At 41.5% G+C, this 18,110-nt stretch overlaps 1 protein-coding gene across 6 annotated transcripts in view; it reads right to left on the bottom strand.

Annotated features, from left to right (window-relative positions):
- Positions 1-18,110, bottom strand: part of Cped1 (cadherin-like and PC-esterase domain containing 1) — a 270,698-nt gene that overhangs the window by 28,462 nt on the left and 224,126 nt on the right. For 4 of the 6 annotated variants that reach the window (XM_011241054.3, XM_006505042.4, XM_006505038.4 and 1 more), the window contains 2 exons: positions 12,317-12,434; positions 5,406-5,542 (listed from right to left, as the gene is read on the bottom strand). The exons of 1 other annotated variant lie outside the window; for it this stretch is intronic. In XM_011241054.3, the coding sequence (XP_011239356.1) occupies positions 5,406-5,542; positions 12,317-12,434 (255 nt within the window). Of the gene's footprint in view, positions 1-4,442; positions 4,835-5,405; positions 5,543-12,316; positions 12,435-18,110 lie in introns of those variants that run through there. One more of the 6 variants, XM_006505040.4, reaches the window with a different exon arrangement.

Genomic DNA, 18,110 nt, shown 5'->3' with positions numbered 1-18,110 from the left:
GAAACTCGAATAGGAGGATTGAATGAGAGAGGAATGGGAAGGCGGGATAAAGAGGGAGTATGAGGAGGGACAGCTAACTAAAGGACTTTTGAAAAATTTAATCATCTGTTTCTGTTTACCACTCATGTTTAAGTTTCTCTTTAAATATTGTACATTATTATTAAATATAAAAAATGCAACCTGCTCAGTACATTTAATTCCACTTGACTATTTGTAGACTATATGGTATTGGACAAAGAGTTGTGTTGTATTGTTCTAAAGGAGGGAAGCCACCAACATTCCTACCCAGCAGTGACATCTATTTACCTCCCTTAATTGGACTCTTCTTTAAGACATTTTCTTACTATTTTGACCTCTGAGCTGTTTTTTTAGCTGGCAAACAAAGCTAAGCTGTTTAATTAATTTGATTTTTTTTTTCAGTTATAAATCTGTCATACTTCTAGACTACTTCACATGGTGAGCACAGAATCCTGCGGACCCATGCTTATCAAAGTTCCACTCAGCGTTTGTTGAGAGACGAGAATTAATTTGTAGAAATACAGTTATGATTAACACCCTAGTTCTTCAATTGATTTTACTTTGATCCAACATAGCTATTACTATATATCACAAAAGCAAAAACATACATAAACAGACATGAAATAAGCACTTGGGTAAAATTAGAGTTAAGTTTAATAGGAGTCCCACATTTATTCACCCAACCCCACCCCTATACACACAAGTTTGCCTCAGAAACAAATTTCTCAGCTGCTCTAAGGCTTGTTGCTTTCCCACTGAGATGTCCAACTTAGCATTGCTGAAACGAAAGAAAACGCCTGAGGTATGGGAAGTCCAGCTCTGTTCATTTGCCACCAAGTGAGCCTCTTGGTCAGGCTTTCTGGAAACTTGAGCTGCTTTTCAAATCTTAACTGGGTTGTGTCTGTTTCATTCCTGCCAGGTGGGCTTGCATTTCCAGATCCAGTATTGGGAGTCACCCGTGGTGTAAACAGTAGAGAAACCAGAATAGCAGAAAGGGATTTAACAAAGCGACTTGGAGAATCTCAAGGAAGCAGACCGTTTCTTGAGGGTCTAACTATCCGAATTTTCTCAGTGGCCTCTTCAAATCCTGTTGCTATTATATCCGATTCTTTGGATAAAGAAAACTCAACATGACATGTCCCCCAAAGCTGAAGCTTGCTAGATAGAGTTAGGACTCAGGAGCCTGCTTTTCTTGTAATACAGTATGTTCAGTCTCCTTCAAGGCAATAGTTAAAATTGAGGTTTTCATATGGATTATCAGTCTTCAGGTTGGTATGGCTAGGAAAAAAGGGGCAAGCTTTGCTATGGTCTCTCTTCCATGTAATCCACACTGTAGGGAACTGAGGTGCTTGTGAGCAGGAGACCTAAAGCCCACCTTGTCTGTCCTCTACACAGTACTGCCCCTTTGTCTGCTTTTGCCACTTGCATCCCTTCTCCCAGCAGAAGGGAAGCAAGAGACCTCCTGGTTTGAATTATAGGATGCTCATAGTAGATGCTCTTGAGAAAAAGAGACTATACCTAAATATCGTTCTATCTCAATTGAGCTATTTCAAACTAACATGACAGCTATACGGCTGCTAGTTACAAACACTTCTCTCTAGCTGCCTGCCTACTTTATGGCGAGTTTGTCAGACAGTCCCAGACTGGGTCTATCTGGTGCCTGCCTCTGGGTTTCTCTCTGCCTATGTGATTATCACACATTGAACACTTCTGTTATTAGTGTTTACACTTGAAATCCAGCACCTTGAGGGATCATGTACTCTGCTGCAACAGAGTCTTAGCTCAACAAACATGAGATGGATGCATGAGAAATGTGACGTCACACAGTCAGAACTTGGGAAATGGTCTGTAGGACTCTGCCTTGCAGTAGTAGCACCTCAGGCATGACAGGCAGTGCAGGGGTTCGCAGACAGGGAGCAGAAATAACAGACAAACACGATGAAAGGAGCTTAGGTGCAGTCAGGGCATAGCTCCGGTTTCCTGACTGCCAGTCTGAGGCTCTTCCTACCTCATGTTTTGCTGGCCTTACCATATGTGAAGTAAGTCTCTGAGCAGCTTTGTTAATGTCATATTTAGCATTGCTAAAGTCTTCTTGGCTGTTCAACATGTTAGAGAGGTAAAAAGTCAGTGTTACATGTGTTTTTAAAAAATAAAACATATACTACTTTTTTTCCTGTTTTGTTTGTATGTAGTATAAATGTGGATTACATTTTGTGTATGTGTATGTGTATGTGTATGCGTATGTGTGTGTGTGTGTGTGTAGAGGCCAGAGGCTGATGTCCCATGTCTTCCTCTAGGGTCTTTACCTTATTATGTCTTCACTCTTATCTGTTTGGTACACCTAGACTTTTTCCATGTATATAAGCAGGTTTGTATGTCTATATCCATTTTTATACTGATGGGAGTATTTGATATATAATCTATGCTTGTATTGCCTCTCAGCATTGGAATTTCATTGAACAACCTCTGACTTCCTGAGTAATATCCTTCTGTTACAGTCCCCAGACCACTATCAGGTGACCTCTGATGTCCTGCTGTTACAGTATGGGGTGACTTTTCTGATTTTAATGATGTATGTCACTTCCCTGCTCAAAATGGAGAATGCTTACCTAATGTGTACAACTGTTACGTACAAATGACGTGAGCATTCTGGTGAATGCACAAGAGTTTGCCCATGTGAGAGCAAGTGGGAGCTGAGTGTGCTGGTCACCCTGCCCAGAGACTAAGAGGTCCACGATGATAAGTCCTTAGTGCTCTTCTGCCAGTCCTCGGGCCTCTGCTCAAGTCACCTGCACATAACCTTTGGTTTTCTGGTTTTATAATAACATACATTTCTCAATAACACAAAAGAAAATGTCACCTTTTCACCATGCCTTGTAGAGTTGCTAATAACCAGCTTTGTAGCCAGTTGAGACAATGTTACAGACTGTTTGTGACTAGTAAGAATTCATGTATCAACATCGTAAAAGCCATTGTGGTCATAGCAGATGGAACCCTAGGGAGGTGACAAGTTTAGACTAGGTGGTAGAGTCCCTGTGATGGTGTTCTCTGAATGAAAAGAGGAGGTGACTTCCACACCTTTTCTCTCATCTGTGGACACAAGACGGCAGCCAGTAAAAAATGGAAATGATCTCAGACCCCCCCCCCCCAGCCCAGAAATTTGTCTGTTTGAGCCACCCAGTCTATGGTATCAGACTATAGCATCTTTAGCTTTCTAAAGAGGAGATCCATCCACTGTGGAGGATGAAAGCATGTTTACTTATCGTTTTACAGGTGGAGAAAGGAGCCTGAGAAACAAAGTCACATAATTTAGTGATGAATTTGTATCAACTGCTTTTCAGGTCAATAGACTGACGCGTCTTCTTGGTATTGTGCCCAGTACTCTGGATTCTGAGGTTAGAATGGAATTTTGGGTAGAGAGCTATCTGGCTGGTGTTACAAGGGTGATTGTCACCACTATACCAATTCAATTTTAACATATAGTCGATGCATGGCCCAAAGCTGGTGCAGTCACAGCAGAGCACAAATTTTACCAGTGAACTCCATCTCCTGGAGCATTTAATTTTCTTAAGTAGACAACACACATAATATTTACCTCATAAAATTTTGATTAAGAGTAATTAAAAATTTCATTTATTCAATTATTCAACAAATATTGATTGATTGTTGTAGAAATCTTTAAATCCAATCTGGGGTTTCTACCCCCCCCTTGATTATTCAGTTAAAAGACATACAACTTTTATTATTTACAATAAGACTTAAGCAGCATAAGAGCTTCGCAGATATCTACCCTCTATGCTATTAGAATCTACTTTCCTAGCAACAACCCTGAGCTATTACTGTGTTTCATCTGGGCTTCTCTTAACTCCAGTTGGCCAGCCTTCAGGGCTATGTTTCATGATCCACCTAACCCATGGTGACTTCTCCTCCATTCACTTCTTTTCTCCCTCTGGTTACTTTCTGCTGACCTCCAGCCTAGAAATCCTAAACTCCATCTATGTCTCCTCTACCTAGCTATTAGCTGCCAACAGCTCTGTTTATCAATCAGAAATAACGTGGGGGCAAGGTCACATAGCATCACTTGGTTCTACTTGGGACTCTCTCAAGCCAGCCCACTACAATTAATTGATTAATTGATTATGCAGGGGATTAAAACCAGAGTCTTTGCATATTTTAAGTTCATACTTTACCACTGAGCTAAAAAACCATCTCTACTAATATTCATGAAATAATTACTATGCATCACAAACTGTATACATCAATTAGGCTATTGTAATGAATCAAACATATCCCTTACCCTAATGAAGTTTAGAGCCTAGTGGGTTTTAAGATGTGAGAGTCAGTAGAACTGTTCCTTACACAGAAAAACAGCTCGGTTCATATTGCTGACAATAAGCTTCTACATCAGTGTTTTCTTGCTCTCCTTTTTTACAAATTAACTAACACTGTATCTTAATTATTGGTCATGTTCTCAGCCTTGAGCACTACTCTACTTCTGTTGAAATGAAGAGCACATTTATCTTCCTGCCCTAACCCGTTCCCATTCACATTCTTCTTAAACTAATTACTAACAGAAAATTTGGCATGCATTCCATACTATGCTGTTTTTAAAATCAGCTTTTGAAATGGGCCTGCCCATATGTGAGCGCTTACACATGGAGCGCAAGGAGAAGTCCATCTGATGAGAAGTGCTTCGAAAATCTGGTTACGATTACTCACTTGATGTCAGCCAAGCATCTCAGCCTATGTGCCCGTTTCACGTGTCTCAAGGTTCTCCTGGGCTCTACCTAGTCAGAGCATGCCTAGCAAGAAGAAACTGTATGGCCCAGACATCAGCTTAAGAGCCCCAAGAGAGGGAAAGGCAGCCCGCTGAGGTTCACATATGACCTGCCCAGAATTCAAGAGACGGTCAGCAAGGTTAGAGTGAAAACACAACACTGTGCACTTGGTAAGTTCTAAAAGTGAGTCTTGCATGCAGGGGCATTTGGCTTCTTGCACAGAGCTACAGATTTCTGTTTTAGTAGTGGTGTATGCTAGAGCCATCAGCAATGAGACTGGCTGCTCCGAGTTGCCCAAAGTCAGTTAACATGACAAGCTCCTAATAACTTGTGCTTCAAAACCAGCATTGAATTGGGTCACCACAGCACATGGCTTTAATATCCTCCATCTACCATATAGACTGATTTGGAGAAACGTGACCGTCATGAGCATGGGTTATTAACGATCATTTGTGATCATGTCTACAGGTGATCCAAAAAGCCAAGTGACATTGAGTTAGTTTTCCTCACTGCAAGAGGGCAGAAGCTGGTTTAGCACATGCAATGGTCTGGCCTCAGTGCTGAAGACGGCAAGAAGCCCAGGCTTCCCTGACTTAGTGCAGAACCTACCTTTCTTCCTTGTAGGCACTGTTGAAGTTCTGGCTTGGTTAGAATGTTGTGTTGGCAGTTGTGTGGTTGCCAGGTTATTTCTCTCCAGTCACAGGTCCTGTTGTCTGAACAAGTAAGGCAGGGCACAATCCACTGGCCTAGAATACATAGCAAGACTTCGTTTCGCTTCTGAAACTACATGTTGCAAGTATAGAAGTCAATGTCACCCAGCTACAGAAACGGAAGTGAGAAGACTATTCTTATCTAGTATATACAGTGGGAAAAGGCAGGGCCTCCTGTGAGTCAAGCAGAGAAGCAACATGATGTCCTGTTGTGAAATAACACTGTTCATGCTGGAGTCAGGGGCGAGTCCTAGGAGTCCTCACAAGGAAACAGGTGACTGCCTGCTACTCAACCATTAACTTACTTTTGAACTTCAATAGGACTAACATTGAGTGGGAGTCCTCAGGTTGTCAGTGGGCCTCCACCATTTATCATCCTAACCCATGACTACCAGTATGATGACAGACGTCTTCACTGTGCTCAAGAAATTTAAACACATACAAGAGAGACACAAGAGTATTTTGATAATTTATAGTTTTCAAGACGGGCTATTAGTCCTTCTTCTGATTGATGGCACTTTGGGTGTGGCTATTTTCATTTTTTATATAGCCGTGTTCCCTTGGTTTCCTCATAGCGTGGTTGAAGTGAGTAGTGTTGTCATATGTTTTGTTTTTCTGATTTTGGATTAGTAAAGAAAAAAAACCTTTTTATTCATTTGTGGGGGCTACAGTGTAGGTGGGGCTTGCTAATAACTTTTGGGAGGCGATTCTCCTCTTACACGGTAATGAGGCAGCAGGTTCTCGTTTGCTATTTCTTCTGCTGCATTGCTTATTCCGGGTTCTCTGGCTTGGAAGCGTCTGAGAGAGTCTCCTCTTTCTACCTCTCTTCTTTCTAAAGGAGATCCAGACTGACAGTGCTGTAGCACCAGGTCAAGCCTTCTCATGGATTCCAGGAATTGAACTCCCCCTTTTAGGCTTGTACCCCGTGAACTATCTATCTCTCTAGCCTCAAGGAACATTTTAAAATAAAACTCTCTACTTTTTCTGAGTCTCAGTCTGCTTCGTGGTGCTGTCGGCAAAGTCCTTAGTGTGTATGCAACGCAGTGGGAAGATGGTCAACCTCTGAACATGAGCAGCTTGCCTACTTCATTCACAGCCTCAGGGGTGTGGTGTCAGAAGTGTGTATGCGAGTGTTGGTGTATGGTTGTGACATGGTTGTGGTGGCCTTTACGGATCTGCCACTGAAAGGGAAAAGGTGTCAGCAGATTAAGAGAAAGTAGCTGGGAGGGGAAAAAAAGGATACGAGGAAATTATGAATTGTAAGAAAAGAGAGGGACATCGGAGTAACATTAAAAGGTTAGAGTGTTAAAACCAAGCAGGAACAAAGCACTAAAATTTCAAAGAACGCTGGCACATATGTCTCCTTGCCATAACCTTTTTCGTTTCCCTGGTTTTTAAATGCAAGGGGAATATCAGAAAATGGCCTTATCCGATGTCTAGCCACGAGCACTTTGTGTTTCAGGGATAGTCAATATCACTACATTCCACCTTGTGCAGACCACACTTGCAGTGTATCAAGGATCTGTCATGGTGAAGTGTTAGTGTTAGGCATTATGACATTAAAATGTCACAAGGATACAAAAATAGTTAGTACTTATACATGTCAATCACATTTAAGAGGTTTAACATAGTAACTTGTTTAAACCTCAGAACTACCTTGCCATCTCTTCAGTAGGTATTCAGGAAGGTGGATACTATGTTGACTTCCACCGAAAAGACAGTGGAAAGAGGATTTGAGCTGAGCAATTAGAGATCACATTAGAGATCACAACAGAATCTTGACAGCTGATACAAAATTGAGTAGAAATATCTGTGACGGGAAAATAACTCAGATTATCGAGACACCCTCTAGCCCCCCAGGTTCTGCCTCCTTCAGCTAGCTTGTGAACTCAGTGTTGATTGCAAGTCTCACCCAGAAAGCTTTTTAAAATTTTTGTGCCTAGGGTGTACCCTAGTGCAACATTAAGTATGAGACTTATCCATCTATATTTTGAAAAATGCTTTCAGATGGTTCCACAGTGAAGCCAAGGTTGCAGCTCACTGTTTCAATTGGACAAATGACTTAATATTTTCATGATTAAATTTGCTACTTTATAAGGAAAGTATGCATAGCACCTGCCATGGTGTCTGGCACTGAGCTGCCCATAAATAGATTTTAGTCCTGTGTCCTGACCACAAGTATGCCATGGTGGTTCATAATAAAGTGAAAACAGAAAAATTCTGGAAATTTCACTAGATGTAAATAGGACTTTTCTTGCGAGATGAGAGTCTGAAAGTATGCATTGAAAGTATGATAGTCTGCGAATACTGCAGGGATGAGCTTGGTGGGAGTAAGACTTCTGATTGGCCTCCACATAGAGTGCACACACTGGGAAAGTTCAGGGTCTGCCATGAGAAGGTGTTTCCTTCAGGGTGCAGTGTACAGTGTGCAGACAGATAATAGATAGATAGATAGATAGATAGATAGATAGATAGATAGATAGATAGATAGACAGATATGTAATTGCTCAAAGACAGAGGATGAAGGGGACAAAAAGGTTTTTTTTTAAATGGCAAAGGAAAGAGTTTGCCTCCAGAGTGTGTGCACATTTGCCTGGGATGGAGTTGGAAGGGAATTCGGAGCTGGTCCTCACTGCACTCTTGTTTCACAGATGAAGTAAACAGAGGCATCAAAAAATAAGTAAAAGTGAAGTGAGTGTTATATCAGAGCTGAACCACAATCCATTTGGTTGATTCTGATATTGCATTATGCCAGATTAGTAGAAGAACCCTCAGTTAAAAATGATATATGACCCAATATGTCTCTTGGGTCTCTTGAGAGAGCCACATTATCTGATTGCCTTAATGATTTATTTCTTTATTTTTAAGAAGTTGAATTTAGGAGCTGGAGAGATGGCTGAATGGTGAAGAGCATTGGATGTTCCCAAAGAGAACCTGGCTTGAGTTCCCAGCACCCACATAGTGGCTTACAACCACCTGTAACTCCAGTTCCTGGTCTCTGCAGACAGCAGGTCTGTACATGGCATGCCTAGATGTAGGCAAAACACTCATATACACTTTGTGTAAAGTAAAATAATTAAAAAATCTTTTCACGTTGAATTTACTCGATGGGTATATATGTTGGTAAAGACTGTTGTTGATATTTTTCTCTGATCAGATGATGGCATTCTGGGTAATTATTTATCTTATCTCACTTCATCTTATTTCATTTCTCTCTGTCTCTGTCTCTCTTTTCTCTCTCTCTGTCTCTCGTCTCCCTCTGTCTCTCTCTCTTAATCTGATCTTTGTATATCTAATTGCATCATGAATCCAGAACATTCTTTTTCCCTAGCCTTCCAGAAGGGTTGAGACCCTCTGTGGCTACTTCCATTATGAAGAAAAAGTGGTCAGCTCTAAGAAACACTCAAATATGGTTACAATTAGTTTTGGGGCATTAAGTTTTACATACATAAAAGGAAGGCTTGATTTGGTATCTGCAAAGTTGGCCCCTATGTCACACACTACTATATATTTATGCAGCCATGACTTTCTCTGTTTTTGAATCAGTTAGCAATGCCTTTTATTTACTGTGAGTTTAGGTAGTCATCTGTATAACATCTGTACGACTGGGGATCTTGACATTTTAAGTGATACCAGCTCTTAATTAAAATTGTCAAAAAAAAGGAGGGGCACTAACCACAAGCCCTGAATTATATATTTAAACATGGAGTGAATCAAAACTGCAACTTCTGAAATAAACTATGACAGGCATTTTAAGGAATAACATTTTGAGGAGCACAACTGTCCTTTAGAAAAAGGAATTTTCTTTATGCTTTGAGCTTTATGGTAAATGCCACTTGAGTGGATCATAGTGGCTGGTATCATGGAGAAAAAAATATTCGGTCATCTAGGACCATGGTGGAAATAAAATCATGTACATACTAATGCTAATTACTGTATATAACCTCATAAAATAAAGGTTTAATTTTAGTGAATAAAACATAATAAATATTAGAAGTATGATGTTTTTTCTACATTTTCTCACTAAAAGTAAGTTATAGAGAAATATTTTCATTTTTTATATATTATGATTTGAGGAGGGTTTTTAGAAGTTCTTATTTAATTATAACTGCATGTATAGTTCCTTTCTCCAAATTAGAAGAATTACTTTTACTTTATTCAGCAACTGAGGAAGAGAAAAGAAATACAGTGATTCAAAATGATCTAAGTTAGTTTAATTTTAAAAAAAGACAGTATGGCATTAGTATATTGCAGGTAAAAAGAATGGATCCAGGGCTGTCAAATTGTAGCACACTATTAAAATAGCTTTTCGGCCTGGAAGATGTTTGAATAAGTACATAACTTCTTAGAAGATTTCCCTCCAGCATCATCTACCAGGATTGGTTCTCCCTTAAGATGTAGAAAGTCCTGTTATGAAGGATTGGGTCATCTCTGGGAACACCCCGTACATTCTAGAACAGTATTTTCTGGACTTTTTCTACGTCTTTGAGTCTGCGGGCTTTTGGTGCTCTCTGCGTGCGTGCGTGCGTTCGTCTGCATGTATGTGTGTGTAGCCTCCTGATTGTGTCATAGATTCCTGTGGAAAGGGAAAGGTTTAAATCTCCCTTTAGTTTGGTAAACCTTTTTTTTTTAATTTGTCTATTAGGAACTGGAAGATTAATATAAACAATTTATGTTCTCGAGAAATCTAATCAAGGGAAGCCATCAGTAAAAACATACAGCCCATGCACCCTTGACGTCTTAGTACATGCACAGTATACGATATGCAGATACTCCTATGTTTATATATTGTGTCCATCATAAAACATGGAAATAAAAATGATTAGATACAAGGCGGTTGCACATATATTTTCATCTTTATTATTGGCTTCATCCCCAGGGATGCCCTGTTCTGTTCTTTTCTCTTCCTGGTGTTTATCACGGTGTTCTGGGGGGACCACTGGTCTCAGACAGATCTAAGTCAGTATACACTTGAAAGAGAAGGAGGTAGCGCTATGAAGATTCTATGCCTGGATTGCTCTGGGAACCCAGAGAATGTGGTGGAATGAGGCCGGCTAGCGAAAAAGAGTATGGCATCAGGCAGAAGGAAAGGACAGGATGGGCCTATGGAGGCAGCGGAACAGATTGGAGAAGCAGAGCTGCACGTCCCAAAGCAGGGTTATCAGCACAGAGAGAGGCAAGGAGGTTGAGAGGTAGGGAAGAGATGGGAGGGGGAAGTCTTGAAGTTCCAGGATATAAAGCATGGCAGTCAGTGTGGGTCCTTCTCTAAAGGGGTCTACTGATGCACCAAACCAAGTCCACGCAACGGACAGAGACGATCCAGGGCTCGGCTGATGTAATGGTGAATTTCACAGGTTAGAACAAACTGCTGACTCCTGAGCAGAAACGGTGTCGTGAACTGAAGAGTAGAAGAGCTTTGCCTTGGTTGCGGTACAAAGAGTAGAATTAAGTTGTTTTACGATTGTCATAAATTGTCGTCTGATTAAACAATACTGGACTGGACACAGGTATCCCCTTTGAAGGCTGAGTCTGTGTCTCCTTCGGCAGGGAGACACAGATCACGGCACCTGACCCTCCATAACAGGCGAGTCCCTCCCTGACTGGAGTTTATTATTTAGAACATATGTTCAAGACTGGGACATGCCCACATTTGCTAGCTGCGTGCCAAATTGCAATTTGCCCTGCCCATTTGGGAAACACATTTCCCGCTGCAGCAGCCGTGTGAAGTTCACGGTGAGGCTAGTGCAGCTGTGTGCGCCTTCGCGGGCCTTTCTGAGGACGGGAGCTATGGGGGTCAGGATGGAGTAGTAACCAGGACCACCGAAGAATACATGCTCTGAACCTTAATTAGTTCAATTTTTTAAATTTTTTAAAAATACATTCTCAGCATCAGCTTTGCTTGACTACACTCTGCCTGCTTCAGGAAGCCTGAGAGGATGAAAACAAAGAGAGTGGTGACTCATTGTGGGTCTGTCCGTGACTCATGTGAGATTTAAGGCCACAATCTGAAATCCTCATGTCCCTATTTGTAGAAATGATCAAAATATGAGGGATACTTGTGGTTATTTCCAATACTTTCCCTACAATGAAAATAAATGATTTAAAACTGGGTATTTTTTTTCTATCCACCATGTGTGAATTATGTATGTATGGTTGTATGGTTGTATGTATGTATGGTTGTATGTATGTATGAATGTAGTGAGTTGAAAAAGGGAACTGGCGAACGGTACAGTGGGTGAGGGTGCTTGTTTCTGAGCCTGACAACCTGAACTTGCTCCCAGAGACCCACATGATGAAAAGATAGAACTGACTCGTGCAGGCTGTCATCTGACCTTCCTGTGCTCTCCCTGGCACACACATGCGTGTGCATGGGTACCCCCTCCCCACACACACATAAATGACAATGTAATAAAAACTAAAGTGAAAAAGGCCAACTTTCCGTCCTCATGAAACCAACATCTTGGGAAGAATGACAGTAAACAATGCATTAGGTACTAAATGGATTGTAGAGATTGTGATATAAGAAAAGTACAGAGTTAGGAAATGAGTTAGAGGATAAAGGAAGGCTCCTGGATGAAGTGACCTCTGGTCTGCCGTTTCTAGATGGCAATGGGTTAGCAATGAAGCAAAGAGTTTGTTTGCTTAATTAATCAAATGTTCCACAAATCAAAACAATGCATCTACACTTGTAGTATGTCTTGATGTTTACTCGAGTGAAAAAGAAAGGTCCTTGTTTAAAACAGGGGCCAATTAAACATGTGCCTATAGACCAAGGGGTCTATTTTAGAGAAAGGATACTCATGTATTCACCTTTAGTGTCCCCAGATGGACAACTCTCTATTTCAGGCTGTGAAATGGCTTTAATGTATTCTGCAGAAATAGGCTGCAACCCACAGGTTTCTTCTGGGTGAATCAATAAGTCACAATCCTGTATCAAAATGAAAAAAAAATAGCTGTCATTATCAAGAGCGGATCACATGATAAGAAAGCTAAACAGTAGTTTGAAAAGCAGAGGCCTGGGGTTCACTGGCCAGCCAGCCTTGCCTACTTGATGAGTTCCAGAGTAGTAAGAAACCTTGCCTCAGAAACATGGTTGGCTCCTGAGGTTGTTCAATGAGGTTGTTCTGTGTTCTGAGGTTGGCATCTCATAGACGCACATTTGCGCGCGCGCACACACACACACACACACACACACACACACATGCACACGCACCGGTACGTACAGTGAAAGAGAGAGAGAGAGAGAAAAAGAGAGAGAGAGAGAGAGAGAGAGAGAGAGAGAGAGAGATCTAAGGATTAAAGAAGTACAAAGTCAGTGGATGTTAGGAAAGGGTGTTTAGGGTGTTTATCCCCGCCCATCACTGGGTACACTGTGGGTATATTTTACAGAATAAGAGAACAGAGAGACACATTGGAAAGAGCTCACTGAATGTTAGATCTAGCCCTCTCATGAACTGGCTGGGATATCAAGTCACACCGTCAGTCTAGTTTTCTCATTACAAAATGGTGAAGGGGGGTGGGGTGGGGGGGAGATGCATCACGTGAGCTCGAGTTCCGTGGCAGCCTGACTGCCTCTGGCGCCTTCACAGTAGCCACTCTTATTTCCTTCCTCCTTCCTTTCCCCTTGTTTTGTGGTTGTAGGTAGCTATGTGCACCAGGTTTAAAACAAACCCATTTCCAAGCATTTCTTACAGATAAAGGCGCTCTCAGGGTAGCTCTTGTCCAAGAACTGTACATTAATCTCAGGTGTGGAGTTTGGAAATGATTTAAGTTCCAGTGAAAGAGTTCTCTTGTCTGTCTGTATCACCTTCCACTTGATATACAAATATGAGACTAAAGAGTGTGCAGCCTTCTTGCCATCCTGAGGCATCTTGGAGCAAGAAGGTTGTAGAAGACACTTTGGGTGCTCGGCTGCCGATTTCACAACAAAAGAAAAATTATAGAACAAATATAACTGGCAGATACCTCCGTTGGGTTAAAAGTTATTTAAATTTCACCTTTTCTCACTTTACTCTCTGGAGGAGAAAGTTCATACCACCGTGTCTATCTTACAAAAAGGAGCGACTTTTCTTGTGAGCTGAATTACTGAGACATCTGTGCTTTCTGGTGTAAAACTTCTTCCTCGTAAAAAGGTTTCTAATGATTTTAAGTGTGAATCTATTTATTTGGGGCTGCATATGGACGTACATGCCATAGGGCATGTGTGGAGGCCAGAGGACAGCTTGGTGGGGAGGGAGGTGGGGTGACAACTCGAGGGAGTTGGTTTTTCCCTTCAAACATGTGTGTACCCAGGATTGAACTCAGGTCCCCAGTCCTGAGAGCAAGTGCCTTACCCATCGAGTCATCTCAGTGGCTCCCAGAGTTTGGTCTTTGCTCTGTCTTTTTTGGCTTCCTGCCTTTCAGGAGAGGCTTGTGGTAGCTGGAACAACTGTTATGTGATGTGAGGGGAAGTCCAGAGCTTTCCCTCTGATGATAAAGTTCAGACTTCCTTGATCTGCAGCCTCTGCTGCTGGCTGCTTTGATGTGTAAGAGCACTCGCTTAAGTTCTTATTAGTCAGGTTGGTGTTCTACACAAAACAGCCACATTTAACCTTACAAGTTTCCAACTTCTAATCTGTCTTGTATCCTCTCGGCTCCCCAGGAGCTCACAGGAGTTCCAGGTCCTCGGTCAGAGCCGTTATCAGTCTCTCTTCATTTTCCCTAACATCCGAGGAATCCTCATACCGTTGCTCATGCTGTGTCCCTCTGATGTCATTCTTTTCTCTCTTGACTCCATGTGGTCCTGGGCAGTATATTCATTTACCATAGAAATTGCTTTGACCTCTTCATGGATCTCTCTTGCCAGACCTTTTGCTGGCTCCTGCATCCGTTTCCTGTATTGTTCCTAAGTGTCTTTCCCTTGTTGCTAAGTGTCTTTCCCAGATACAAATACTAATTAGTTCCTTTTCTGCTCAAATCCATTCTCTAGATTGCGTTGCGTGTACTCTGCTTGGCCCAGATGACTGGTTTGTCCAGGGCATCTTTCTCTGTTTTCTCTGTGCCCTCACACACACAGCTGTCTGCTCCATTGCTTGTTTAACTCCTACTCAAACCCCACACCTGTCTTCCGTCTCTGCCTCTTTTGGAGAGCCGGCTCTTAGAGTCTAATGTTGGGAGTGTGTGGCCCTACTCTTTTCTTATTGTCCTATGGTTGCTTTCTTTATCAGCCTTTTCCTCTGAGGACAGAAAGCTTGACTTCTCTGTTTATTGCTTCTACCTATGTGAGGTAGAATTCAAGTTCACGTCTGCCTCACTTTGAAACTCAGCTACCTCACTTGTGAGTCTTGATATCTTAGTCCCTTAGTCCCTTAAGATAGAGCAAGACGTTATTACTGTCACCTGAGTTGAGGCTTTCAGGGAACAATCCAGTACTTTTGCTGGAGGGTCTACTACTGCTGTCTTGCTAAATCCATATGTTGTCAAGTTGCAGAAACATGTAACTGGTCCAAAGGCTGAGAACAAAGGCTGACAATAAGTGACAATTGAATATAGTTAGCTCTAAATGGTACATCTATGTCAAATCACCTCCTAAGGCTCAGGGAAAGTCACAGAACAGAATTCAGAAAGAAGGCAAGAGGCAGAAGGCAGGGAAGAGAGCTGTGAACTTTGATGTTGACTTGACATTGCATTTGTGAACTCATTGTAGATACGGTTCCCTCCATGAGACCTGTACATCTGGTAGAACATTTGAACCCATACAGTAAAGGGCCATCACAGGACGAAAGACCACTGTGTTTCTTCCCTAAGCAGGCATTAATGAAAATGTGGCCATACATTGTATTATGAAAATATTCTAAGTCAGTCTGCAAAGACCTCAGGAGGAGGGGAGACTGAAACAAATTGCAAGCAGATGAATTCATTACTTTCCATTAAATATATTAATCTGACATCAATATTTGGAATACTTCTCCATATTTCTCATGCATTCCACATCTCTAAGCTAATATGATATTCTATTTTCAACTTAGACCTCAAATCAGCTGAGATGGGGCCACTGTGGTCCTGAATGCTGAAGTCCACTCTGAAAAAGCATCCAGCCTTGATTGAGAAACACACACGTCTCTGGGCTTTAGAGAATTTAGACGGGAAAATCTGGGGATCTGGGGCTCATGGATGACTAATAATCACCACTTCCGGGGATCTAGAAACCCCAAAGAAAGCAGCCTTTATTGTGGTCGCGTAGCACTTTTGGTTTGGGTTTCAGCTGGCATCCAGAAGGATAGATATAAAGGCGAATGAGAAGGAAAACTGAATTTATATGTTTGGATGTCTGAAAGTGCTCATCCCCTTTTGACTCTAGAACAAAGCAGTGCAGAGTTGGAACGGCACATGCTGCTTTGCACTCTCTGGCACTTTGAAGAGTCTGGATCTGCTTGGAAAAAGTCAAAACAATAACAACAACACAACAACATCAAGGAAAGGTTATTTCCCATTCCAAAGAGCAAACCTGTTCTTTGTAGATTAAAGCTGAAAGAGTAATGACTGGAAATAGCCTGTAGGCCACAGAGATGTTTCTAAAGACAACTGTGGGGGAATGTGTGCTTACCAGCAATGTGAGGATAAACATAACGGATGTTTTCCATATATTAAATAATAACCAGTCCTGCACAGGAGACATTGATTAGTCATACTGAAAATACTTGCTGTTATAAGTATGTCAGCTTGGACTTTTACACTAGTAAATTGTCCAGTGAGCAGGCAGGCCAGATTGCAGTCTTTAAAGATTTGGCTTTAGTAGGGCACATTTTGTCTGAGTGGCACCAACAGAGGTGACTAGGGCACATTTTGTCTGAGTGACACCAACAGAGTTGACTATCTAATAAAACATGCAGTTATATTAGCTTTTGGCTATTTGTATATGTTTCACCTATATTTATCAGGGGAACATGTATCAACGCACGCGCGCGCACACACACACACACACACACACACACACACACACACACACAACACACACACACACACACAACTAGTGGTCTTGAGACATGCAGAATTTTAACTTGAAGGACTTTAAACTTTAAACATCCATGAGCAAGATTAGATTTTCCTTAAGTCCCAGTGCAGTGCTCATTTCTTCTACGCCTGCTTTCAGAAGCAGAGGGATGCTGGGGTGCCTACCAAAGAGTGAGGGGGCCTCAATCCAGTTGCCAGGCATTATGTTCTATTGAGTTTGTCATAGACCACACTGACTGAGCAAAATCAATCCTTCCACACTGTCCTTAGAGATGCTTATGATGCGAGCATGAAAACAAAGTACATATTGGAAAAAAGCATATGTTAGTATCCATTGACTATTAGTACAGCTCCATAGCTAACCAATACCTTGAAGAAGTTTTAAGAGAAGATACCAGGAAACAAAATAATAGCATCATTTAAAGATATCTGTTGACTTAGACGGAGGCAGTACTACTTAACATAGATCAGCATATTTACATGGAACCACCAAAAGCAACAAGAAGAAAAGCCCATGAAATGTTTTAGGAAGTACATTACCTTGTCACCCCAAGCCTTGCTTATAAATCTTTGCTTGACCCCTAAAATAAACCTGACTTCCAGTATTGCTCTAGTAAAAGTTGTACTGTCCTCTAACTGACCATAATTGTCAAATATGTTCTACATCTGGATAATAATTAAGGAGAGTATTTCAAGTGCTTTCTCTACAGATCAGCATGAGCCGAGCTGACTAGAGAGCTCCCTCCATGTTCAAATGAAGAGTCTTTGTAAATTCTGCCACTGAATATACAGTGTGAACAGTGGGCCACTGTGGCAAATCAAAAAAATCTTGAGATTCCACCTCACACCAGTCAGAATGGCTAAGATCAGATGCTGGCAAGGATGTGGAGAAAGAGGAACACTCCTCCATGCTGGTGGAATTGCAAGCTTGTACAACCACTCTGGAAGTCAGTCTGGAGGTTCCTCAGAAAATTGGACATAATACTTCTGGAAGATCCAGCAATACCTCTCCTGGGCATATACCCAGAAAAAGTTCCAACTGGTAAGAAGGACACATGCTCCACTATGTTCGTAGCAGCCCTATTTATAATAGCCAGAAGCTGGAAAGAACCCAGATGTCCCTCAACAGAGGAATGGATACAGAAAATGTGGTACATTTACACAATGGAGTACTACTCAGCTATTAAAAACAATGAATTTATGAAATTCTTGGACAAATGGATGTATCTGGAAGATATCATCCTTATTGAGATAACCCAATCACAAAAGAAGTCATTAGATATGCACTCACTAATAAGTGGATATTAGCCCAGAAACCTAGAAGACACAATATACAATTTGCAAAACACAAGAAAATCAAGAAGAGGGAAGACCAACGAGTGGATACTTCATTCCTCCTTAGAATAGGGAACAAAATACCCATGAAAGGAGTTACAGAGACAAAGTATGAAAGGATGAACTATCCAGAGACTAACTCACCTGAGGATCCATCCCATAAGCAGCCACCAAACCCAGACACTATTGCATATGCCAGCAAGATTTTACTGAAGGGACCCTGGTATAGCTGTCTCATACGAGGCTATGTCAGTGCCTGGCAAATACAGAAGTGGAT

The sequence above is a fragment of the Mus musculus genome, chromosome 6 (assembly GCF_000001635.26).
Source record: "Mus musculus strain C57BL/6J chromosome 6, GRCm38.p6 C57BL/6J".
Taxonomy (NCBI): domain Eukaryota; kingdom Metazoa; phylum Chordata; class Mammalia; order Rodentia; family Muridae; genus Mus; species Mus musculus.
Note: the sequence above shows the minus strand (reverse complement) of the source record. Positions and strands in the feature narration are given on the sequence as shown.